This window comes from Bos taurus, chromosome 9 (genome assembly GCF_002263795.3).
Source record: "Bos taurus isolate L1 Dominette 01449 registration number 42190680 breed Hereford chromosome 9, ARS-UCD2.0, whole genome shotgun sequence".
In the NCBI taxonomy this organism is placed as follows: domain Eukaryota; kingdom Metazoa; phylum Chordata; class Mammalia; order Artiodactyla; family Bovidae; genus Bos; species Bos taurus.
In genome coordinates this window covers 101,479,315-101,505,222 of record NC_037336.1, presented here as the reverse complement: position 1 = coordinate 101,505,222, position 25,908 = coordinate 101,479,315, and the positions used below count along the sequence as shown (strand labels likewise).

Sequence of the window (25,908 nt, the reverse complement as noted above, 5' to 3'; positions counted from 1 at the left end):
GGTCCCTGTGTCCCTTTGGGACCCCCATACCTCACATTACAGTCACCTGCAAATGCCCCTCTCTCTGCTTGGAGTTAGCCTCCTGGTCAGAAATGGTTTCCTTGGAGACCCGGTACCGTCAGCATGTCAGCATTTCTGCGTAGTTCATCTGCCCAAGTCTGTTGTTTGTCATTCAGTCACTAAGTTCTGTCTGACTCTTTGTGACCCCATGGACTGCAACATGCCAGGCTTCCCTATCCTTCACTGCCTCCCTGAGTTTGCTCAAATTTATGTCCATCGAGTTGCTGATGCCATCCAACTATCTCCTCCTCTGTCGTTCCCTTCTCCTGCCCCCAGTCTTTCCCAGCATCAGTCTTTTCCAGTGAGTCAGCTCTTCCCATCAGGTGGCCAAAGTATTAGAGCTTCAGCTTCAGCATCAGTCCTTTCAATGAATATTCCAGGTTGAAGTCCTTTAGGATAGACTGGTTTGGTCGCCTTGCAGTCCAAGGGACCCTCAAGAGTCTTCTCTAGCAGCACAATTCAAAAGCATCAATTCTTTGGCGCTCAGCCTTCTTTATGGTCCAGCTCTCACATCCACACATGACTACTGGAAAAACCATAACTTTGACTAGATGGACCTTTGTTGGCAAAGTGATGTCTCTGCTTTTTAACATGCTGTGTAGGTTTGTCATAGGTTTCCTTCCAAGGAGCAGGCGTCTTTTAATTTCGTGGCTGCAGTCACCATCCACAGTGATTTTGGAGCCCAAAAAAATAAAATCTGTCACTGTTTCCAGTTTGTCCCCTTCTTACATTAAATTGGAGCACCGGGCAATGGACCAAAGCTATTTCTCCATTTCCTATTTCCCCTTCGGGTGTTGCTTGTCTCTGTCTAACTTGGCCACCGTGTTTCGCTCTGGTTTTTGAGTCACCACTACAAATCTTCTGGTTGCAGCTTCTATTAATCACGCATACTCAGGCCGTGTGTGGAGGACACAGACTGAGGTCTTGTCCGAGTCTGCAGACCGGTGGCCAGGGACGCGAGCTGTCACCAGCAAGTCCCTGGAGCATCACTTCTCCAGTCCTGCTTCAGCAAGAGCATCAGATCTGCCACAGTGGACTTGGCTCTGAGTCAACCCAGTGTAAGAATCAGAGTGAGGTAGCTATTTACTGAAGAGTGCTCAGAGGACCACTGAAGTTTCAATGCCTTCCTAACTTGCCTGAGAAGCTCATCATGGATCTCTCCATCCATTAGTCCATCTGACCCTGTTCTAATAGCTGTTTTCATCATACTCCCAGCTCTTGGGGCCAGTGCGTCCCTGCAAACTTTACATTTGCCGTGTGCTGTGTACACAAGACCGTCTGTGAGTCAGCGCAGCCTGAGGGAAGTCCCTCTGATCCAGTCTACCCTCTGTGGCATCACCGCCTGTGCGCTGCTGGCCCTGACCTCCAAGCGGCCGCCGTGTGACCTTGAGCCGTCACTGCACTTCTCCAGGCCCAGGTGGGCGCAGGGGGAGGACGGAGCACTGTCCTTCCGGCCTCTCAGGGGGTGGAGCCCCTCGCCCAGAGGCCTGAGGACTGGAAGTGCCCCGACGGGCTGGAAGAGACTCCAGGCCAGTGCCGGGCGATGCTCCGAAGCTGAGGAGACAGGACGCAGGGGAGGCCTTGGGGCAGAGGAGACAGAGTGTTGCACAAGAGCCGTGGTCCCCACCTGGCAAGCTCTGCTTCATGGGGACCGAGGGCTGCTGCTTCTGCATCATCCTGAGACGGGGCCTCCGGCTGGACCTGAGACGCACGCTCTGCATCCACAGGGGCGCTGTTGAGGCCACAGAGGGGAGGGAGCATCTCTGACCCCTGGGGGGTCAGGCCGGGGAGGGGAGCAGGGGCTGCACACACCGGCATGTGGGCAGGTCCCTTTGCAGATGCTCAGAAACAGAAGGTGAACACGCCCTGGGGGAACATTCCCAAAACGGTGCTGATGTGTAGTTGATCAGTCATGTCTGACTCTGAGACCCCACAGACGGTAGCCCGCCCGGCTCCTCTGTCCACAGGATTCTCCAGGCAAGAATACTGCTGTGGCATTTCCTCCTCCAAGGGATCTTCTTGACCTAGGGATCGTAACCACACCTCCTGCGTTGGCCAGTGGACTCCTACCCCTGAGCCCCCAGGGAAGCCGGGAGGCTGTGGTCGGCTCCTCCTGAGAAGGGCGGTGGCCGAGTCATGGTGATGGCAACGCCAGGGCCTAGGACGCAGGCTCAGGACTGGAGGAACGGTCCCTTCCCACCTTGTGGATGATACGTTGACGGTAGGTCGTCACGTGTCCCAGATGTAGCTTCTGAAGCCCTAAGTCCCAGAATGGGTCAATATGAAACCCTTCCCGTCCTTCGTCCCTCCCTAGGTGCCAGGTGTCTCATCGGGAGGTAACTCAGAGCGATGTGGTGGTTTTACACCCAGAGGGATGACCGTCCTCCCAGTGTCCTGCCCGCAGAGCTCACTGACGTGGTCTCCTGAGATTACCCGAGCCAACTGGCCCTGCCTGGAGTCCTGAGTCGCTGCACGAGTCTCCAAGCTTTCTGTCTTTGGGAATATTTGGGGAACAGGGGGTGGGAGTCTACCCTGGTCTGAGCTGGATCTCCCCAGGCCGTTACACCACCTGTCCGGCCAATGATGCACAGGCTCAGGGCATCCCCCGTGGATTCCAGCCTAAACCCCCTGGGCCTGACTCTTCCCCCTCAAAATCCCGGTACAGGTGGGGAGCGGGGAGCCGGCCACACTTGGGGACCAGCCAGGCCTGCGTGGGGAGCAGTTGTTGTCGGGCGGCACATGCACACGGGGGAGCCCCTCTGGATGGGCGGTGGGGCGGGACCACCACGACCCTGATGGCCACCCACATCACCCGGGTTAGTGCCAGCTCCAGCCAGGTGAGCCAGAGTAAAGCGCACACACCAGCCTTCCGGGGCAGGCTGGGGAAAAGGCAGACGTGTGATGCAAAAGAGAAAATCCGCAACTTTGACTTTGAAAGGCAGTTTCCTTCTCGTCGTCTTGGCGGTCTTTCAGGTTAAAGAGTGGACCCGTCCCCTGGGATGAATGCTTTGGAATTGGCTGTAAATTAAATTGTCTGGAGGTTGGAGGCACAGAGGAGCCGGAAAGACCCGCGCAGGTGGCCAAGCGGAGTGTCCTTCTAACCCGCCTTCGTGTCCCGGCCCAGGACGAGCGGGGCGTCTTAGGATCGTTAAGCTTTTATAAGAGCCCCGTGCGAGCTGTTAACCCAGATTCATTGCTTGGAATCACTTTGGTGGGAGCATAAAGTCAGCTTCTCTGAAGCTCGACTGCACTGCTTAAAGGTTTTTTCACGTGGGATGTGGAGTGTGGCTTTGGCGAGATTGTGTTAGAAATCCCGTGTTCCTTTTCCCTTTTAAACATCAGGGGTTCACTCCAGGAGCCCCCGGGAGGAGTAAAGCCGGCTCCCTGTGGCACGAGGGACAGCTTCTAGGTCGTATTAGTAAAACCCTGTGGTATTGAAGTCTTGATGTGTGAGGAGGCTCCTGTGACTCGGGCAGGGCTCAGCCGGCAAGAGGGTGAACTCTTCTAGAAGCGACCCTCCCCACCTCATCTGGCAGCTGCTGGTTTTCTGCTGCAGGCTCTTCCTGGATGACTCAGTCACTGCCTCTGTCGTAGAGGCCGTGTCATGGAGGGCTTGGACGCGAGGAAGCACGTGTCCCAAGGCCTCTGTCCACTGCGGGCCCCCCAGGTCTGCAGAGAGGAGGGCTGGCCACTCGGGGCTGCTGAGGAGAGGCCGTCCACAGCCACAGGGGTGGACACTCTAGTGCAGGGCCCCCAGTCTCTGGGATCGAATGCCTGGTGATCTGAGGTGGACCTGACGTAATAATAGAAATAAAATGCACAATAATTGTGTGTTAGTCGCTCAGTCGTGTCCAACTCTTGGCGACCCCATGGACTGTAGCCCACCAGGCTCCTCTGTCCGTGGGATTCCCCAGGCAAGAGTACTGAAGTGGATAAGCCAGCCTTGCCCTTCTCCAGGGGATCTTCCCGGCCCAGGGATCGAACCCGAGTCTCATGCACTGCAGGCGGATTCTTTACCATCTGAGCCACCAGGGCAGCTCCTGAAATACGTGCTTTAGGTTCCAGGAACTGGACGGTACCTAGCAACCCTACCCCCAGATCCATAGGGCACATGTGTGTGTCCGTGTGCTCACCGACGGCCTGTGTCCAGATGTGACGGTGGGTGTGGAGGCATCCGAAGTCCGAGCTGAGCACAGGTCAGTCTGAGTGACTCCTCTGCATCCTGCAGCCCAGTGACCAGAAGGACCCCTGTGACCTGATGTCCTGTCAGCTCATGCCCACACCTCTTCTACTTTCTAATCAGACTCCATTGGAAGAAACTCCATTGGAAAATATGGCTCGTTTGTCCAGGCACAAATTTCCTCTGGTAACCTTTAGGAGAACTCGGTTGTCATTTAACTCGGACACATCACCGAAGCTCAGCCAAGTCTGTTAGTGGTGTGTTTAGACGTGGGATGTGTTTACTGACTACAGTGTAGTTATTAACTAGTGTTTAATGAGAAAAGTGTTCATCACTTAGGTACTTTTTCAGCAGCTATAGGAATGGTCTTTCCCATAATGCTGGGTATTAAGAGGAAAGCCTTCAGGGACTCACAAGTCAAGCAAAATGAAAATGCAATCATGATGACACGAAGGAGCCCATGTGGTGAATTTAGCACCTCCTGAGCAGGGCAGAGTTCCTCAAGCAGCCCTCCTCATCAGGCCAGGCAGGTGACACCGAGGCCTGGGGACTGAGGTGGGCTCCCCTGTGGAGGGGCGGCGCTGCTGGCGTACTATAGGCCTGGAACGGGGGAAGAGGAGGGAGGAACCCCCACAGAACAGACGGCTCCAGGAACCCCTGGGAGGCTCGCTCTGGATGGAGGACGCACTGATGGTTCCTGGAGCACCAGAGAAAGAACACCCGAAATCACCTCCTTTCCCCCCAGATTTCCGGACTCGGCCCCTCCTCCTGCATTGGCCGTCCGCAACAGCTGCCCCTCGAGAGCCCCAGGCGCACAGTCTCACGTCTGTGCTAGTCCATCCAGGCTCCCGTTACTAGACTCCACGGACTGGGCGGTTTGAATACCGCAGAGATGTACTTCTGGAGGCTCTGGAGGTGGACATCCAGGGTCACGATGCTGGCCGGTCCTCTGCGGTGAGGACCCAGTTGGTAGAAGGTGTCTTCTCCCCGCATCCTCATGTGGCGGCAGGGGCTCTGGGCCCCTTTTGTGGGGGCGTTCATCCCAGTGGGGCCCCACCCTCCTGACCCGTTGCCTCCCAGAGGCCCAGCTCCTAACACCGTCACACTGGGATTAGGGCTTCGGTCTCTGCATTGAGGGGAGACGCATTCAGCTCAAGGCGGCGTCTCTGTGACCTTCACCCTCCGTGGCCCCTTATCCAGAGGCCAGCGTCCTTCAGTCCCTTTCTTTTTCTCTAAGAGGATGCTTTCGCTCCGTGAGGAGGCTTTGCCCTCAGTCAGAGTGGAGAAAGCTCAAGTCCTGAAGGTGATGGAGCGTCTCATAAAGAAAGGCGTGGAAACCACAAGGGCAGGGAAGGACCCCCCCCACCTGTCCATCACGGATCCCACCACACGCCTGCGAGGAAAGAAGATTTGTGTGCTTAGGCGGACTGTTCCTGCCTCAAGCTATTTCAGAGCATTTGAGTCCGAATTGCTGAAAAAGTGGATCGTTTCGCGATGTCTGCTGATGGGCGTTTTCTGTCATCACTTGGGCAGTAGTCCAGTTACACAGCGAAAAGGTCGAGGAACGAAAAACCACCAAGTTCACTTCAAAATCAAGTCTTTAAAGTTACCAAATCTTTGTGAAACTCATGACTGCCTTCCATCTGATGGGCCCCGAGTATACATGCAATTTGTGTATTTTTAAGACTTTCAACAGAGGTGCTGGCGGTGCGGTCCGAGCATCCCCTCAGCTTCATCCAGGGGGGAAGGTCAGGCTGTTATCTTAAAAGAGCAGCCAAAACCCGCGAGCCTGCATTTCTTCCCGACCATGCCGTGGTTTGGGTGCTTGATTTTATGTCCCGTGGGCCAGCGTGCGTATGTGACCGCGGCCGGGGGAGGCCTGTCCTCTTGACCTCTCACGCCCGTCCCTCCTCACGCGCTGCAGCCTTTGTCCGCCTCGTCCAGCCAGCACACGTCGGGAGGAGGAGGGCCCAGAAACCCCTCTGGGATTTGTGTTCAGTCAGCAGCTCCCAGTCCAGTCATGAGTTCTTTGTATCCGGTTTTCACAACAGAAGAGACAGGTTAAGCTTCCTCTCACATGCAGCCTAATAAAGCAGGCCTGGCAACCGGGGAATATTGCAGTCTTGAGGCTTGAGTCAGAAGTTCAGATGTGCAGAAACCAGTGAAAATTCGCAGAGCTCTTGCTTAAGGAAGGGCAGTCGTTGTTTCCCGGGGAATCATTATTTGAATCATTTCCCGGGGAATCATTATTTGAAAAGTTTGAGGGATAATGAGAACAACATGTCACCTGGTGGGAAGAAGAACGTGACAGCTGAACTTGGGCGCTGTGTCAGTCACTTCCATGATCATTCGAAGAGCTTCTCACTCCAGGAGCTGCCCGAGGTCATTCCCTGGAGCCACTCTGTGTGCCTGTGCACACACACACGTGCACACACACATACATGCACATACAGAGGACGGGGTGCAGTTCGGGGCAGCCTGCTGGTGAGAGCCCCTTCCTGGACACAGATGCCCTTTTCCAGCAACAGGCTCTGACCTCAGCCTGTGACTGTCCGGTGGGGCTCAGTTCCGGGTCATTCCAAGAGGACGATGTACATCTCAGTGGGTTTGCATGGCTGTTGCAGAGCCATCATCCTGGGAAAGGAGAGTAGTTTGGAAACATTCGAAAATAGATGATAATCGGTGGGTGTCTTTCTTAAATAGCTCGGTGTATAAGCGCTGGCAGAAATTAGCCAAGTCCATGTAAAGCTGTGCCCGGTGTTTGGCTCAGGAATAATGTCGTCCATCGACAGGGAGACAAGCCACACGTGTGGAGGTTGAATCAGGGCGGGGCCCAGAGGGGAACGCAGAGGGGAGGGCTGTCCCCGGGGGAGGGGCCCTGCTCCGGAGCCCAGGACAATACCCATCACCCATGGGTGCCATTCTGTTTAAATGATTCTTGGTCCTTCCAAACATGGTCTGTATCAAGCAGTTCAAGCAAAGACAAACGTGTGAGTAAACGTGAGTGCCTGCGGCCTTGAGTTCCGCCTGCCGAGAGGGTTTTAAATTCAGCAGTTTTGTGTGAGTGAGTCCGTGTGTTAATGACGATAGAACATCATCATCGGAAGCTGCTGACCTCGCTGGCAGGCGGCGTGCCACAGCAGGACCACAGAACTCACAGAACGCCCGCCCCCGCTGCCAGGCCTCCAGCCTGACCCCTAGTTCAGGGCTTAGGTGCAGTGGCTGGTCCATCACTGCTGAATCCCCAGATAGACACTTACTCATCCTCATTTGTAGGAGATGAGAGAACTTCTACTCAGCGGCTCAGAATAATAGCCTCAGCTGAAGGGGTTTTCTAAACAAGTCTTCAGATCACCCTTCCTGGTGTAAAGAGTGAACTTCTGACATATTCTGCCAGAGCCTCAGAAATGTCTAGGGCTTTTCTCCAGCGTCACTTCAGCCTGTTGTAGACAAAGTGTGTGATCCTGAAGTACGAGATATCTGGATTTGCTGGATGGGGCTGAAGCAGTCTGGCAAAACCCCAAGCTAGGTTAGACTTCTGCAAGTGTTTATAATATACTTTCTTTGAATTTAAAAATTGTATATAATGCAAATCATACTCCTTGAACGTGGAGAATGTGGAAAGTCTCCCAGCCTGTCTTACGCCACGAATGAGATTGGATCTCAGCAGGTTGGCTCAGTCATGCTACAAGCCTGGTTCTACAGACATGCTCTGGGCGTTCCATACACCTTTCTTAAACCATCTGCAAGGTGTTCATTTACTTCTGTGCAAATGCTTATTGAGTAAATGCCATGTTCAGGTCGCTTTGAGGGCGGAGGGTACCACCGGGAACAGGACGGTATTCGCAGAATGGGTTAAACTGGGAATGAAAAAGATGTTGCCTTCACCCTGTGCAGAATCTCTCATTTCTCCAAGAAGTGTTTCCGCGACAGACGCTTCTCAGGATCAGGCTCGCAGGTCATTAGATAGCAAGCCCTTGAGGCCGAGGAAACCCATCTAAGTGGAGGAAACGTGTAATCGCCCGGATGCCTCTGTGGTCCTACAGCAGACCTGAGGTCGTCAGTCTTTGGTGTTTTGTAAACCTCAGCCATGCTGATTGCAGGGTTCAGGCGACAAGGCCGCTATCCTGGGTGAATCAATTCAGTGCATCGGCTCGCTAGAAATGCTTCATCTGTGCTCATGACTGTCTGGAAATCTGTGACTTTTGGCTCATATTGGCAAAAGCTGACATATGTGTGGAGCTCACCGGTTAGCTTTTTGAGGGGGTCATTTGGGGCAGAGTTTGGACAACTCTACCCTCGGGGGTGGAGGGTAGGTAGTGTGATGTGGGTGGGCTGGTGGGGGCATTTGAAAACATTTAGCAGAATGTTTTGTACTTATTTTTAAGGTCAACTAAGTTGGTTACAAAGGAAGAGGGATGGTTATTTAGCTGATTTCTTTGAGGTTTTGGCCAAAACTTTCACCTTTTCAAAAATTTTGAAACCTGATGAAAGCACATTGTCACTGAAATTGTTTAAGCTTAATTCTGAAGTTCATGAATGTTTTCTGTTTGGATTTGGTTTGTAAGAATCTCCAGGATAAGGGACCACAGCCGGGCCTGGCGACGGTCGCCTGCACTCTGAGGCTCTGATGATGGATGGCAGTCTTCTCTAAGGATACTGGGACGATCCTTTAGGGGGAAATGACTGGGGCCAGGGTGTTGGCAGTGGTTCTCATGTATTGCCCTGAGTGTCACCTTCGTGCATTGGCCTTGTATGGGGGACACCGCTCATGCAGAATCTTCCCTAGATTTAGGGATTGATAATTCAATCACTGCCAACAAGGGCCATGTAGTCAAAGCTATGGTTTTTCCAGTACTTGTGCATGGATGTGAGAATTAGACCATAACGAAGGCTGAGCACCTAAGAACTGATGCTTTTGAATTTGGTGTTGGAGAAGACCCTTGAGAGTCCCTTGGACAGCAAGGAGATCAAACCAGTCAATCCTAAAAATAAATTAATCCTGAATAGTCATTGGAAGGACTGATGCTAAAGCTGAGCTGAAGCTCCATTACTTTGACCACCTGCTTCGAAGAACTGACTCGGAAAACACCCTGATGCTGGGAAGGATTGGGGGCAGGAGGAGAAGGGAATGACAGAGGATGAGACGGTTGGATGACATCACAGACTCCATGGGCATGAGTGTGAGCAAGCTCTGGGAGTTGGTGATGGACAGGGAGGCCTGATGCGCTGCAGTCCATGGGGCCGCAAAGAGTCAGACACGACTGAGTGACTGAACAGCAACAATCTAACACACACACAAAATACAGAAGTGACCACAGGTGATTGTGTTTGGATCACTGCTCATGACCATTGAAGAAAAGCTGTAAACCCTTTATATTTATGTCTACAAAGCTATTAAGAGGAATGAATTTATCACACAAGTCGTTTTGTCTAATATTTCATAGCAGACAGTCATCTCTAATTTCACTTTTAAATTTTTTTCTAATTTTCCAGTTTCCAGTAAGTTCATACCAGCCACCCCCAAACAGCCCACCTCTCTGGAAAACTTCTATTCACTCCTGGCCACCCGCCGGGCTGGGAAATTTGTACTGGTCTCTGCACTGCACGTTCTTACGTTTACCATCTGTGCCCTGATTGGAAATGCCATGCTCGTCCACAAGATGAATCTCGCACGTTGAGTTTCAAAATTCTAATAGCTTTAAAAATATTGAGCCTTTCTTTTCCACCAAATGGTAGGTTTATTCTTCGCATCCAGAAATGGCATCCAAATTGTTTCATATTGGCTTCCATCTTTTTGTTTTCTTGCGACAAGTTATTTGATCTTATCTGCTTTTCAAAACTCACAGTTCATTTTGCATAAATTCTCCGTTGTATTTCAGAATTGGATACATAGCAGTGGATGAATATAGGAATCCCACGTGGACAGTTAGCAAGATGATTTTATTGATTTAAATTTCCTGTTATAGATGCCAGCATCTTCTTGCTCATTTTTACATTTGTGTATAAAAAAATTCAGAAAGTAAAGGAAATAAAATTAGTCATTTATATTTCTCTGACACTATCACTGCTTACATCTTGATGTATTTCCCGTAAATGTTTTTCCTACAAATCTTTTAAATGTGAATATAACCATCATGGACAGAAAACTTATTTACTGCCTTCTTTAGTTTAAAATCTTAAGTCTCTTTCAACATTGCAAGTAGACTTCAAAGTCACTTTTTAAAAGTGTTTTATTCTGAAATAGTTATGGAGCAACAGAAAGTTACAGAAACTAGTGCAGAGGTCTGTCTGCCCTTCCCCCGTTCCTCCCCTAGGAATAACTCTTGGAACCACGCTGTGTGCTTAGCCACTGTCGTGTCTGACTCTGCGACCCCATGGACGGTAGCCCACCAGGCTCCTCTGTCCGTGGGATTCCCCAGGCAAGGACTGGGTCGCTGTGCCCTCCTGACCCAGGAAGGTTCCCTGGAGGCTCCCTCCTGCTGCTTCTTCCCACACCCACAGTCACACTGTGACAACCGTTGACCTTAAAGGACTATATGTGTGATCCGTCATTTCAAGTCACCTGATCATCATTCATCTTGTCAGAGCCTCAGTCACAGATTTGGTAATGCAAGAACCAATACTTTTGTAAAAGAGGCAGATGGCAAGTAATATCGCTGGGAAAGCTAATTAGTAGGTGGCGCTGGTGGTACAGAATCCACCTACACGTGCAGGAGACATAAGAGACAGGACTTCAGTCCCTGAGCTGGAGCGCTCCCCTGGAGGAGGGCATGGCGACTCTCTCCAGTGTTCTTGCCTGGAGAATCCCATCAGAGGAGCCATGGCTACAGTCCATGGAGTCGCAGAGTCAGACACCACTGAAGCAGCTTAGCACACACAGCATACAAGCGAGTGGTTACACTAAGGACTTCCGTTAGGTGGGGTCCAGCGTCTCGCAGGTCGTCTGACCCTTTGGCTCTGCACCAATCACCATCTTTAACGGAAGTGATGTGTTGGCATTGGACATAAAGTCCATCAAAAACATCTGCACATAGCAGGCTAGTGGGGGTGACCCCTTACAGGACTGAGCAAGGCCTGCTCTGTCTGACGCAGGAGACCCCTTGGTCTCTGTGGCTGAGCCAGCATTTCGGCCGTTGGGGAGGTCTGGTTAATGCAAAAGGCAGACGCACAGTGCAGACTCGAGGGGAGGGAGGAGGCCCAAATGGGCAGAGAAAATGCTTTATGTTTACATTTTTCTTGGCTTGCCTTAACATCGGAGTTTTTATTTTCAGCATCAGTGTGGTCTTTCGGGACTGGCTTTTGTACTGAGTGTCCTTCTGTGGGGCTCACTCCTGTCGTGTGGTGTATCAGTGGTTTGTCTTTTTATTGCCACCGGATGATGAATCCCAGTTTGCTGAAGCATTTACGTTGGAGGACGTCTGGGTTGTTTCCTGTTTGGGAGGAATGCTGCTGTGAAATATGCTCAGGTTTCTGTGCGGACCTCGTCTTCGTTTCTCTGGGATGAAGCTGCGAGGATGCGGCTGCTGGGCTGTAGGGTAAGTTCACGTCTCATTTCGTAGGATGCCACCTGGTTGTTTTCCAGCGGCTGGGCCATTTTCCATCCCCGCCAGCAATGCAGGGGAGACCCACTTCCTCTGCGTGCTCGCCAGCATTTGATGTTATCACTGTATTTTTTCTGTGTTAACCATTGGCAGGTGTGCAGTGATGCCTTGCCGAGGTTTGGCCTTTCTCTCGCGGCTACCAATGTTGAATGTGTTTTCACGTGCTGGTTTGCCGTCTGTAGGTCTTCTTAGGTGAAATGACCTTTTCTCTCTTTTGCCCACTTTCTGATTGAATTCTTTGTTTTATTTTGCTGTTGCGTTTTGAGAACCCTTTATCTGTTATAGATACGACACAGGGTTGCCTCAGCGGTTTGTAGATGTTTTCTCCTGACGTGCAGCTTGTCTTTTCATCTTCTTGGCAGCGTCTTTGCAGAGCAAAAGTTTTAAGTTCAGTGTAAGAATTTTTCCTCCTTTGAATCAAGCTTTGGAGATCATGTCTAAGAATTTTTACTCTAGACCTGGGTCCTGAAGCTTCTTTCCTAAAAATTTTATAGTTTTATGTTTTGCATTTAAGTCTGTGATCCATTTTCAGTTCATTGTATAAAACAGGGGATTTGAGGCCCTTTTTTTGCCTCAGAGGTCCAGTGCTCCAACACCGTTGGTTGAAAATGTTCTCCTTCTGCTGAGTCTCTCCTTGACACCTCTCAAGAACCCACTGGGTGTGTCTGAACAGGTTCACTCCAGGGCTTTCGGTTCTGTTCCGTTAGTCTGGGCGTCTGTCGTTCCCTCAGTCCCTAACTGGAGCTGCGTTGTAAGCCTTAACAGTAGTGACTCCTCCCACTTTATTATTTATTTTGAAAATGGGTTTTCGTGACTTGGGGTCATTTGCATTTCCATGTAAATTTTAGAATGATGTTGTCTGTGTATAGGGAGCCCTGCTCAGCTTTTGATGGGAACTGCATTGTCCTGCAGACCAATATTGGGAGAATTACGCTCCATCTGCTGTGTTTTCCGGTCTGTGAACATGAGTGTCTCCCATGCGTTTAGCTCTTCTTTGGTTGCGTTCGGGCACATCTGTAGTTTTCAGCACACAGACACCGTATGGGTTTTGGAAGTTTTCACCTACATATTTCATTATTCTGGGAGTTTAGCTCTTCCTTGGTTGCGTTCGGGCACATCTGTAGTTTTCAGCACGCAGACACCGTATGTGTTTCGGTAGTTTTCACCTACAGTCTCATTCCTCTGGGAGCAACTGTAAATGGCATAACCACTTTCAATGCCTTTGTAAAATGCCATCTGGCGGATGTCGTCATCACTTAACTCTTCCGCGCTTTTTTGGACATTCACAGTGTTTCTCATTTTTTCACTCTTATAAAGAAAATCATTGTGACAAACAGCTTTCCGTGTTCAGATTGTTTTTTTCTTACTGAAGGGGAGGGGCTATGCACTGTCGTGACGGCGCTCTGAGTCTGAGGACAGGAGGGAGACGGTGCTGGGCCTGTGTTTGGCGCACAGCACACATGACTCCTGCTGTCACCATATCCCCCTCCGCACTCGGCGCTGTCTTTTAAGTCGTGCTAAAGAATAAAGACTGAGCAGCCCCGTCCTCACACCTGCAGCCGCCCCGGGGTGGACACTGCCCAGCTGTCCACTGCTGCAGACGTCTCTCTGCAGGACGTGTTGGCACCCTGTCCACCCACGGTTTGGGGCTCTTTCTAGATTCCTCAGGGCATCTTGACAAACCCAAGTCAGTAGTAACAAATTTCTCATCCATGTGAGAAACGACTCTTTGCAAAGCATCTCCTTAAAGGTAACTTTCAAGATGAGATGAAGCTTGTCAACAGGCCCCAATAGAACCTGCACTTGAAACACGGCATCCAGACACTGGGGCCTCAGACCATTGTCACCTCGCAGGCAATGTTCCACAGAACATTGCCGCTCAGGGGGCTTGAGGGTTGATGGGACTGACTAGAGTGAACCCACCCGAGGGACGTCGAGTTGTCAGAGCCGGGGAGCCTGCAGCCTACGTGTTGGTGGGACGCCTGCGTGCTCCGCCGTCCACAGGGAGGCCCCTGCAGGGACGCTGCTCCATCTGCCTGGCACCATTTATAATAGAAGCTTCCAGGGCGCGATCTGCATAGGCTGTGATTTATAAAAACACCAGCAGACTGAAAGGCTTCCAGAAGGAAGGAAGGGAAGATAATTTGAGGGGGTGGCAGGCAGTGGGGGTGAAGAAAGACAGAAGCCATGGGCGGGAGGCACTTTCATTTTAAAACAGAAGGAAACACCCATCTTACCTTAATAAGCAAAATTAATAGAAGTTTGGATGGGGGGAGCGGAGTGCAGAGGCCTGGGTGGGAGGGCAAAGGAAGGAAATGGACGGGAGACGCATCTCAGCCGCTTCTCCTCCCCTCTCCTCCGACCTCTTCCCTTGCGCTGCTCTGATGCAGGAGCCCCAGTGTGGCCCCGTGCAGACCCTGAGGGGCTTCCGGGGCAGCTCATGGTTGCCTTCTGAAGGTGGAGGTGGCCCTCAGCTGCCGGCCACATCTGGCTGCTGGCCCCGGGGTGTGACTTAGTCCTGTGACTGCCTTGGGTGCTGGGTCCCTTTCTTGGGTCAAAAAAAGGAAAAATGCCATTCCAGGGTGGATGAGAAAAGAGAGCCCTGTGTGGACCGTGTGACCTGTCCCTTGGGGAGTTCGGGCGGCCGGCGGGCATCGGCCAGGCGGGTCTGTGAGCAGCGCCCCATGGGAAGCACACCTCGGACACCAGGCGGGCCTTCTCCCTGCATCTCAGGGCCCCTGACTCCCACCTCTGGTCTCCCTTCTTGTCCCCTCGCTCCTGTGACTTCAGGGGGGTGTGCTCTTCTTCAGGCGGGTGTCCTCGCTGTGTCTGGAGGCCCGCGAGTGCCCGGAAAGCCATGGAGTCCCACTCTTGCTGGAGAAGTGTGGCCATCCTAAATGGCACAGCTTATATTTAGCCTGTGGAAGCGAAGTGGAGGCTTTCTGTAGAAGTATTTTCCCAGTGCAGCTGGTCCTGTAATTTCATCTCACACTTGCTCACACCAGCGGGCGCAGACACGGGGGCGGAGACGTGAAAAGGGCGACGTAAAGGGCAGAGGAGACTCTGCGATGCATCAGCCGTTCGTCTCAGGAGCCTCCTTGGGCGGGTCGGGCAGGAGGCAGGCTGCCTGGAGTCCACCTCCCACCCGGGCGCCCTGGGAGGTCAGATGCACTCGAGGCTCGAGGCTTGGCCCCTGGTTACCTGGGAAGCTGAAAGGAGCGGGTTCCTTCTGGCTGGGAGTCTGGAGCTCACGCCCAGTCCTTCCCTCCTTGTGTTACGATGTGTGCACAGCCACCGCCTCCTGCGGGCTTTGTCGTGAGCAGTCTGTGTCGTTAGTTCTGGCTGTTTTGGGGGGAGGGTTATGCTCCCCAGAGAGCTTCCCAGGTGGCCCTAGCAGTAAAGAATCCGACTGCCAATGCAGGAGATGCAGGAGGTGTGGGTTCGATCCCTGGGTTGGGAAGATCCCGTGGAGGAGGGCATGGCAACCCACTCCAGTATTCTTGCCTGGAGAACCCCATGACAGAGGAGCCTGGCAGGCTACAGCCTATGGGTTCACAAAGAGTCGGACAAAACCAATCGACTGAGCACACACTCACGTGCCCCCTAGAGGGACTCTTCAAGGGTCCTCCATCCGCCCTCCCTGGAGGAAGCAGACAAGCGACACACTGACTCCTGTCTGCTTTCAAAGCGTTTCTGAACTTCCTTCCTAGCAGTATGTTGGGCTGGGTGTGGGGAGTCCTCTTCCTGAAAATGAAAGTCTGGATGAAAGATCTTTTTAAAAACAGTTAAATGCACTGATGATCTGGGAGGCAGAGCAGATGCTCAGGGCCCGTTCCATGTGTCAGAGCAGCTCACAGTTCAGGGGGCCTCCTCTCACCCCCCACATCAGGCTAAGACCCCAGGGAGGAGCGCGAGCAGCCCCTAAGGTCTCCTCAGGCACGCCCAGGAAGCCGCCTGTGCCGGTCCCGGGGGGAGATCCAGTCCTGAGCGTCAGCATTTAGATGGTGACACGGAACCCCCAGATGGGATGAAGTCCCAAGGAGGTGACGACATGGGAGAAAAGGCTGGGACCAAGTTGGGGGAGATGTTCGGAGACAGATAAAGGAAGAGCCCTCGGGAGGGTGGGAGAGGTGTCGGGGGACCCAGGGGGCCTGATGTCCCCGAATCCAAGTGAGGAAGCTGGGGTGATGGCTGGTGCCCGGCCCTGCAGACACTGAAGCCTGACCACTGGGTTCAGCCCCACGGAGAGCGTTGATGAGCAATCTGTGAGCCATGTTGGGTGGGGCAGGTGTCCGGGGAAGGGCGAAACAAAGTCTGTGTTTTGCTGAGAAGGATGCAGACAGGACAGCCTGTTTGCGTGCGGCTGGGAGCCAGCGGTAGGTAGGTAGGGGAGGGCAGACTTGAGCAGGATTTCCCCCGGGGAGCCCTGACCTTCAACCTTCTCAGAGATTACAGGTCCTGAAGCCCCGGCCTGGCACCTGGAATCTGCATTTGTAACAGCTTCCCTGGCAGGTCTGATACTGGGGCACCGTGGCTACACTGACAGCGTCTGCAGCAGGGTGTCACGCCTGGGTGAGCACGCCTGGTTTGGGGTCTGGGGGAAGGACCACGGTGCCCCATGGGGATCCCCGGGGGTGTCAGCCTCTGCGGACCCAAGCTCTCAGTGGGCCCCTGAGAGCCAGGCCGTGGTTCCCCGGCCCCCTCCCCACACGCCTGCTCTGTTATCAGCCACAGGGGTGGGGTGGGCTGGCCTGGCAGGACTTGCTGGGAGCAAGTCAGAGTTAGCTAATTTCCTTCTTCTTTTCTGCATTTTCATAAGCCACCTGTTTAATAATTTACTCTTGGCCCTTTCTGGGAATTAATATCCTGCGCAGGAATCAGTGATTTCTAGAATGGCCCCGCCCGCTTTGGTGGAGACCCAGCTCACACTTGCCCAGTTTTTCTTTTCTATGTTTTCGTCATGACTATTCCACCACTTTTCATCTGCATTTACTTCCCATAAATCGCCTCTCTTTAATGACGTGGAAAGCGGATGATTCAGAAGGGAGGAAATTACCTGCCAAGGTGACTTTGGTGCGGGGCGGGGCTCAGAGGACACCTCACCGGTCCCCTCTGGCCTGAGGCCAGGCCCCTTCTCTGTCTGTCTGTCTGACACCCATGGGGGAATGTCTTCCATCGGTCAGAATTCAAGCCCAGCTTGACGGGGATTCTAGAATCCACGGTCAAAGTTACTTGGTCACATACTGATGTTGTTTCAACAACTCATACTCTGGTTTTTCTCTCTCCCATTGGATCAGTTTTGAAGTCCTTTCTGGCAGAGCACACACCTGCCCATGATACCAGGCTCTCCCCCAAATTTTTCAGGTTATTTGTAAAAAAAATACGCTTCATAGGAGTTATGCTAGAAACCAAATGTTAGTGCTATCTGTAGAGCATTCAGGACCAGACTTTATGTCCTTAAGGGAACGGCGTTAAAATCCACATAGAATTCTAGAAAAAGTGACCTTCCTGATAAGAGGGAAAAGATGTTTATTTCTAAATGAGGCATAAATAATATGTTAAATCTGGGTGCCCTTTAAGGCAGTAATCACAAAATGGTTTAGAAAATACGCCTGTCCGGTCTGGACATGGTTAGAAGCAGACAAGCCCAGACATGTTTCCCAGCTCCCGTCTGGGTGTTTCCTGTACACACAGCACTCAGCACAGGTCTCCAGACCTTGACTCTTTTTTTTTGTCCTTTAAGTTCTTGGGAAAGAGGAAAACAAAATATCTCAAGCAAGTTCAGGTCAAAGTGTTACTATGAGTGGCTAAAATCTAAAATGTGGGACTCTTGGTTCCTTTTTCAATGGATGGTTGAGATTTTTGCTGTTCAAGACCTCCCTGGTGTTAATTGAAACATCACAGTACTATCAGGGAGAGGCCTGAGGTTTTAAGGCCATTCCCGAGGAGGAAGTTAGCTGTGTGCTTTGAGTGCATTTGCTCTAAGGACTTTGAACGCGAGAATCCCCACAAAATGAAATGTTACAGAGAGATTTGCTTCTAAGCCTTCAGCTGCAGTGTCAGGGCGGTGACGACGCAGGAAGGTGAATTCTGGCCGGCTGGTGCCTTTGCTGGGCAGGGGAGAGCTGCGTGCTTGGGGCTGCTGGTTCCTGGGGGGTGGGGGAAGCAGGGCCCTGGGGGGGATCCTCCAGGTATGCTGAGGGGGCTCCAGGGGGCTGACTGACGTCATGCTCCTCTGAGCGGAGGCCGGGACTCAGAGGGATGACCTGGAGACCCTGGAGGAGCACAGCACAATCGTTTGTGATGTGCACTTGGAAGGGCCTGGGAGCAGGGCCACGGGGTCAGCGGTCACCTGCCTCCTGGGCGTCTCCCCGAGGCCCTGGCCTCGCCCCAGCCGGCACTCCCCCCCCCCGGTGTTGAGGGTGACCTTCTCTTTAGCTGCGTGAACGCTGGTGTGCTCAGGCACCAAAACGAAGTCACAGAGGATGGTGCTCGGTGAGCCCTGCTGACCCGTGGGAGTGGCATTAGCTTGGCTGCAGGACTGAGCCACATTCGGGGGGCCGGGGACACTGGATGGCTCGGTGCCGTCCTGCCTGCCGGACGGGAGGTGCTGTGTGTTAATGGAAAAGTCAAGTGCAGTGAAAGTTGCTCAGTCGTGTCCGACTCTTTGGGACCCAACGGACTATACAGTCCACAGAATTCTCCAGGCCAGAAGACTGGAGTGGGTAGCCTTTCCCTTCTTTAGGGGATCTTCCCAACCCAGGGATCGAACCCAGGTCTCCCTCATTGCAGGCGGATTCTTTACCAGCTGAGCCACCAGGGAAGCCTGTTAACAGAATGGGGGTGTTTTATTCTTCCTTCAGTGACCAGTGACCGTCAGGTTCTTTCTTGGTCGATAAGTCAGTAGAGGTGGAGATAGCATCTGTGCAGCATCAGTCATCAGGACTTGGCGAGCGCCTTGAACTTCAGCTTCGTCTTCCCATTGGGCATCGGTCTGCAGGCACCACCCAGATGAGTGCAGTCTTCTTGGGGAAGACACAGGTGCTGCCCTGCAACCCGAGACACCCCTTTCCCTCTTTCCTCCCTGGTGGCTCAGCTGGTAAAGAGTCTGCCTACAATGCAGGAGACCTGGGTTCAGTCCCTGGGTCAGGAAGATCCCCTGGAGAAGGAATTGGTTACCCACTCTAGTATTCTTTCCTGGAGAATCCCATGGACAGAGGCGCCTGGGGGCTACCCAGTCCATGGGGTCGCAAAGAGTTGGACATGACTGAGTGACTAACAGTTTCCACTTTTTCCCTGTCATAAATGAAGCAATTTCCCTACAGAAGAAGCTGTGCCCCTTTCTGTAGCTAAAGGGGTCCTGGGATTCCAGCGGGACTCAGAGGTCATCTCCACTCATGGGGGGAGGACCATGCCCTCAGGGTCCTCTCTCTCTGACATATTCAAGGAATGCTGGTGGTTTAGTTGCTAAGTCTGTCTGACTCTTGTGACCCCATGGACTGTAGCCCGCCAGGCTCCTCTGTCCATGGGATTCTCCAGACAAGAATACTGGAGTGGGTAGCCATTTCCTTCTCCATATTCAAGGAGTAGTTACCTTAAAATTCTTTGTGTTCTGACTGCACACATACAAGCTTTGTGAACTGACCCCAAAAGAATCCATTTGGGGTATATCCATTGCTTGTTTTCACAAACAGAAACATGATTATTTTTACAAAAATGGAAAAGAATCCTTGAAGATGTGAAGACTGAAGGGTTTCTTTAACCACTGGAATAAAAAGAAATGAGAAACAATTGTCTTGCAGCCCAGACGACCTTCCTCTGCTTTCTCTAGGTGTCCTGCGTTGGGTACATGGAGATACTCGTCACAAAGTTTACAACTCTGAGAAACTGAGTTTTCCATCCATCTCTGAGAGGGACCACTGTCCTGTGGATTACTACTGTTGCGATTTGATTTGCCCGAGGCTTTAACGTCACTCTTGACTAGAAACCCGGCTCTCATACTTCCAGCTGGGCAACCTTAGGATAACATCTCACTTGATAGTTTTTTAAGAAATGGAAGAAATAATGTACGGAAAGACAGTGCCTGAGCACTCTACGCGTGCGATTACTGTGGCGGTTTCAGATGCGCTTTGCAGTCAGCCCGGCCTGCTAGTTCTCAGAATGTAGCCAAGGCCCAAACCGTAGTAGTGGATGAAGCATCAGAAGGTGGATGGATTGGAAAGGGTGTCTCGGAGAAGCACAGAAATCAGTCCAGGAAAGCCCCTCCTTTCCAGCTTCCGCGTCTCCCATGGCTGGTGCTGGCAGGGCAGCCTCGCCCCTGACAGGTGGGCAGTGCATCTCCAGGACAGGAAGCTCTCTGATGAGCATTGGGAGTGATTCCTGTCAGGGATTTAACTTCAAGATCAAGGACTTTTTTCCCTACTGGGAAAGCTTCTGAACTGGAAGAAAGTCTTATCTGGCTATTTCTTCTGAAATATAATCTCTGGGATGGAGATGAACCATCAGCTCTGGCAAGAATATAAGGGGGAGCAGAGTAATAAGAAGGAGAAGGAGAAAAGAAATCCCCATTTCACAGACTACTTCTGCCTGTGGACAGCCCTTCAGGCCACAGAAGTGTAGACACTCACACACTCAGAGGGTCGTTTGGTTCTGTGGTCCCCACCTTCTTCCCTGTCCAGAATTTTGCCCAAATTGTTAAGAAGGAGGATGGATTTCATGGAGATATTGGTAAGACCACACAACACAAGTCCATGCAGAAAAGACACAATTTAAGGCTCACAAACAGAATCATTGGTACAAACAAGCAAGCAAATTATGCAGAGTGCCGTGATATCACAGCTCGTAACTCCAGTCCTGAAAATCCATAACCTACCCAACTCATGGTAACTTGAGAGGAGGACGAATCCAGAGGAGCCCCTTGATATGCATTTCTGTCGTTCTTCTCTTGCAGGAAGAGGGCATTGTGAAGGAGATTGACATCAGTCACCATGTCAAAGCGGGCTTTGAGAAGGCCGACCCTTCCCAGTTTGAACTGTTGAAAGTTTTGGGACAAGGCTCCTACGGGAAGGTAAGTGAGTCCATGCTTCCCTCCAAGTGGGCCTCATTCCGCTGCAGCTGGTGCCCCACGTCAGGGCGAAGGAGAGATGGCAGAGGTGCCCCCTGAGCCCGGGGAAGTGTGGGCCCAAACTAATGGAGTGAGGCAGTGCCCACTTGGCAGGCCCCATGGCAACAGGGGCCGTGGCCTCACTGCGTGGCCGGAAGCCCGAGACAGTGGAGCCGGGCTTGGGAACGCTGCACACACCTCCCCACTTGTAGCTTCCACGAGCCTTTAGTATATCTCCGTGCTGCGGAGGGTCCTTGAGCTTGAGCCATACATCTTTGGGAAGTACGCACTCCACAGGTATTTTTCAAAAAGAAAGAAAAATAAGAACAGGGAAGAAAGCAGTGGAGAAGGCAGTGCCCTCTGGGACCCACTCCCGTAACTGTCACCCAGGGCGGCAGGGGGACAGGGCCTGCAGCCTGGGTCCCCTCGCACCCTCCTTGTAAACGGTGTGGTTATTCTGCTTCTCCAAGCCTCGATTTCCCCACCTGTAAAATGGACATAATAGGAACTACTTTCTATAATTCTTCTGTGGATTAAATAGCACATGACTCCCATCTAGCAATTGGCTGTGATGAATCTGTGCACTAGAATTGTTCATTTCAGGACATCCCTGGGGATCCAATGGTTAAGAATCCACCTTCCAACGCAGGGGACACAGGCTCGATCTCTGCGCAGGGGACTAAGGTCCCACAGGCCTCAGAGCAACTAAGCCTGCCTGTCTCAATGACTGAGCCCTCACTCTAAAGCCTGTGCTCTGCAGCGGGAGAGGCCCCTGCCCCACAACTAGAGCAAACCCAAGCGCCAAAGGCCCAGTGCAGCCAAGAAGAAGAATTGTTCATTTCTTTTCTTTTTCACCTTCAAATTAAAACGAATACTGATTCCTCTCAGGAAATAAGAAATAGTTGTCTGTTCACATAGGACTACATCCATATGCAGCAGGATATCAGCAGATCTCTCACGAGACTGGGAAAGTTGTTCCAGGGCCGTGCTAATTTCTCTGCATCCTTGGTGTATCTGTTAGAAATTACACAGACTTACGGTTTCTAGAACGTGAGGCCCTGAGATAAACCAGGAGGCCAGCCTTTCCCAGAGTTTAAGCAGGACAGGGTCCTGGCTTTTTGAAGTCACTGTTTCTTCCTGTATGGTATGTGGATATTCATCAGATTTCCCCTTTTTTCCTAGGACTTGGTGCCAAGATGAAATCTGGCCCATGTTGATTTCATGTAGGATTAATAGTATGTTGATGTTGTTCTAGATAATCTCTTGCAGACCACGGAAATTTGCTTGTTTGTGAAATCTCCCTTTTGGCATTCTTAAAAGGTAGAATATTTTTATTTTTCTTTTCCACATGGCAATGTGGTAGCAACATGTATTTTTATTAATACTAGTATATCTACAAACATGTTCGCTTGAACCATATGAAATTACCAGTATTCAAAATGCGGTAACCTTCAAAAATGGCAATTTCAAATGGTTTTTAGGCATTTAGTGAAGTAAGAATGTGAAGATTTCAGTCTCTCGGGGTCAAAAGTTACCAACATATGGAGGCAGACCTGCTTGTGTGGTTGTGGTTTGTCTTCCCATTAATTAGAAAGGCTGGGAAAGGGGTGTGTGTGTGTGAGAGTGTGAGTGTGTGTGAGAGTGTGTGAGAGTGTGTGTGTGAGTCAGTTGCTTCAGTCACGTCCAGCTCTTTGCAACGCCATGGTGTGTGGCCCGCCAGGCTCCTCTGGCAGGAGAATCCATGGGATTCTCCAGGCAAGGATACTGGAGAGGGTTGCCATTCCCTTCTCCAGGGGATCTTCCCGACCCAGGGATCGAACCCAGGTCTCCTGAATTGCAGGCAGACTTTACGGTCTGAGCCACCAGGGGGCAGGGGGGTAAAGAACCGTGACAGGGAAATGGACAGGCACGGAGCCCGCCGCTCCCACCACACACGCCGCCCACCACTTGCTTCCCAAGGATGCGCAGTGTCAGCTGCATCAGCTCCATCCTCTCTCCTCGGTGATGGAGACCTGGACGCCCTCGCAGGCAAGCCCAGGGCTGCTGGGCAGGTGGTGGTTGACTGTCTGGGCTGTTGTGTGACCCTGACTTCACTGAGCACCCCTCCGCCAATTCTCAAGGTGTCTAGAAGCAGAAGAGATGGAAGATGCTTTCTGAGGTCAAGGAAAATGGATCTGAGCCCGTCCTTTCAATACTCGACTAAACAAAAGCTACGTTGACAATGCCTTCCTCAGAAAAAACACCTTTTCCAATTTCCTGCAAATTTTTATTTTAAAAACATTCTTTGGGAAACAAGTAAAATCCTGGTATTAGGCAGAATCCCCTTGGAATGATAATGTGCGTAACACTGAACTCTTTTCCTTCCTAGCTATGATTATGTTGTTGCTATTGTTCAGCCACTAAGTTGTGTTCAACTCGGCAACCCCATGGACTGCAGCCCTCCAGGCTTCCTTGTCCTTCACTGTCTCCCAGAGTTTGTTCAGACTCGTGTCCATTGAGTCGGTGATGCCATCCAACCATCTCATCCTCTGTCATTCCCTTCTCCTGCCTTCAATCTTCCCCAGCAACAGGGTCTTTTTCAGTGAGTCAGTTCTTTGTATCAGGTGGCCAAAGTATGAGAGCTCCATCTTTAGCATCAGTCCTTCCAGTGAATATTCAGGGTTATTTCCTTTAGTATTGATTGGTTTGATCTCTTTGCAGTGAAAGGGATTCTCAAGAGTCTTCTCCAGCACCACGGTTTGAAAGCAATCAGTTATTTGGTGCTTAGTCTTCTCTATGGTTCAGGTCTCACATCCATACATGACCACTGGAGAAACCACAGCCTTGACTATACGGACCTTTGTCAGCAAAGTGATGTCTCTGCTTTTTAACACGCAAATCTGTCTGGATTTGTCAGAGCTTTCCTACCAAGGAGCAAGCGTCTTTGAATTTCATGGCTGCAGTCACTGTCCACAGTGATTCTGGAGCCCAAGTAAATAAAGTCTGTTGCTGTTTCCATTGTTTCCCCATCTATTTGCCATGATGTGATGGGACCAGATGCCATGATCTTACTTTTTTGAATGCTGAGTTTCAAGCCAGCTTTTTCAGTCTCCTCTTTCACCCTTGAGAGGCTCTTTAGTTCCTCTTGGCTTTCTGCCATTAGAGTTGACATCATCTGTATATCTGAGGTCATTGGTATTTCTCCCAGCAGTCTTGATTCCAGCTTGTGCTTCATCCAGCCCAGTATTTCGCATGATGTGCTCTGTGCATAAGTTAAATCAGCAGGGTGGCAATATGCAGCCGTGTTGTTCTCCTTCACAGCCTTGTCACGGCAGAGGGGCTTGCGTAACTCAGTGAAGCTATTAGCTATGCTATGGAGGACCACTGGAGACAGAGGAGTCATAGTGGAGAGTTCCGACAAAGCGTGGTCCCCTGGAGGAGGGAATGGCAAACCACTCTAGTGTTCTTGCCGTGAGAACCCGTGAACAGTATGAAAAAAAGCCATGATTATACGAAACATAAACAAGTAAAGCGTAGAAGATTAATATCTTCTGATATTAATAAATAAAGAGATAAATGGATTAAAAGTAAAGCAAGTAAATGGAGAGAAATAAAAGAGGCAGTGGCATCTCCTGCTTCTGCTGCTGCTAAGTCACTTCAGTCGTGTCCGACTCTGTGCGACCCCATAGACGGCAGCCCATCAGGCCCTACCATCCCTGGGATTCTCCAGGCAAGAACACTGGAGTGGGTTGCCATTTCCTTCTCCAATGCATGAAAGTGAAAAGTGAAAGTGAAGCCCCGCAGTCGTGTCTGACTCTTAGCGAACCCATGGACTGTAGCCTACCAAGCTCCTCCGTCCATGGGATTTTCCAGGCAAGAGTACTGGAGTGGGGTGCCATTGCCTTCTGTGAGTGGCATCTCCTACAGATGCTTAACCTTCATCCGCTACAGATTCCCCAGCTCAGCCAGTGGCTGTGCGTCTGCCTCAGTGGGAGGTGGCTGTGTCTCCATGTGGCTCGAGGAAGGGCTTTGCAGAGTCGCGGCTGAGCTGCTGGAGAGGGGTTCTAAAAATAAAAGGAGGAAGGTCGTGAAGAGTCACCTGGATAAAGTGCTAGAGATGCCGCTTCCATCTTTGCTGAGATTGACGGGTCGTTTGGGAACTTGTTTTCCTGCGTCAGAATGTGTTCCTGAATCAGGAAGGAGGGAAGAGGCGAGAGGTCCAGGATGCCACGGACAAAAGAGCTCTCCCTGAGCGGACAGAGCCCACGTCTTCACTGTTACTTCCACCTTTTAAGTCGATTGTTACTGTCTTTTGCTGTTTCTCTCGAGGTTTGTCTCCTGGTAGCTACTCTGCTGGCCATAGGACCGTTCCTGCTACATTTCTTCTAGGACCTGGTGTGTGGCAGGAGCCTGACAAATATTGGGAGAATAAGGTTTTTTCCTTGTCTTTTGAAGTCTTCTTAAAAATAGATAATTATGAACAGCCATTTTTGTGTTTGTGATTTAGTCACTAAATTGTGTCCAACTCTTTGCAGCCTCCTGGATTGCAGCCCTCCGGGTTCCTCTGTCCATGGGATTCCCCAAGCAAGAATACTGGAATGGGTTGCCATTTCCTTCTCCAGAGGATCTTCCCAACCCAGGGATCCAACCCAGATCTCTTGCTTTGCAGGCAGATTCTTTACCATATGAGCCACTAGGGAAGCCCTATAAATAGCCATTCAGTTTAGTCTTTCAGTGGTGTCTGACTCTTTGTGACCCCATGAATCACAGCACGCCAGGCCTCCCTGTCCATCACCAACTCCCGGAGTTCACTCAGACTCACTTCCATCGAGTCAGTGATGCTATCCAGCCATCTCATCCTCTGTTTTCCCCTTCTCCTCCTGCCCCCAATCCCTCCCAGCATCAGAGTCTTTTCCAATGAGTCAACTCTTCGCATGAGGTGGCCAAAGTACTGGAGTTTCAGCTTCGGCATCATTCCCTCC

General features: G+C 51.4%; 1 protein-coding gene across 8 annotated transcripts in view; it reads left to right on the top strand.

The window, feature by feature from the left end:
* RPS6KA2 (ribosomal protein S6 kinase A2) overlaps positions 1-25,908 on the top strand; it is a 334,749-nt gene that overhangs the window by 222,933 nt on the left and 85,908 nt on the right. For 5 of the 8 annotated variants that reach the window (XM_005211107.5, XM_010808735.4, XM_010808737.4 and 2 more), the window contains one exon: positions 20,795-20,911. In XM_005211107.5, coding sequence (XP_005211164.1) covers positions 20,795-20,911 — 117 coding nt within the window. Of the gene's footprint in view, positions 1-11,576; positions 11,779-17,654; positions 17,928-20,794; positions 20,912-25,908 lie in introns of those variants that run through there. The other 3 variants (XM_010808738.4, XM_005211109.5, XM_059889690.1) reach the window with 3 other exon arrangements.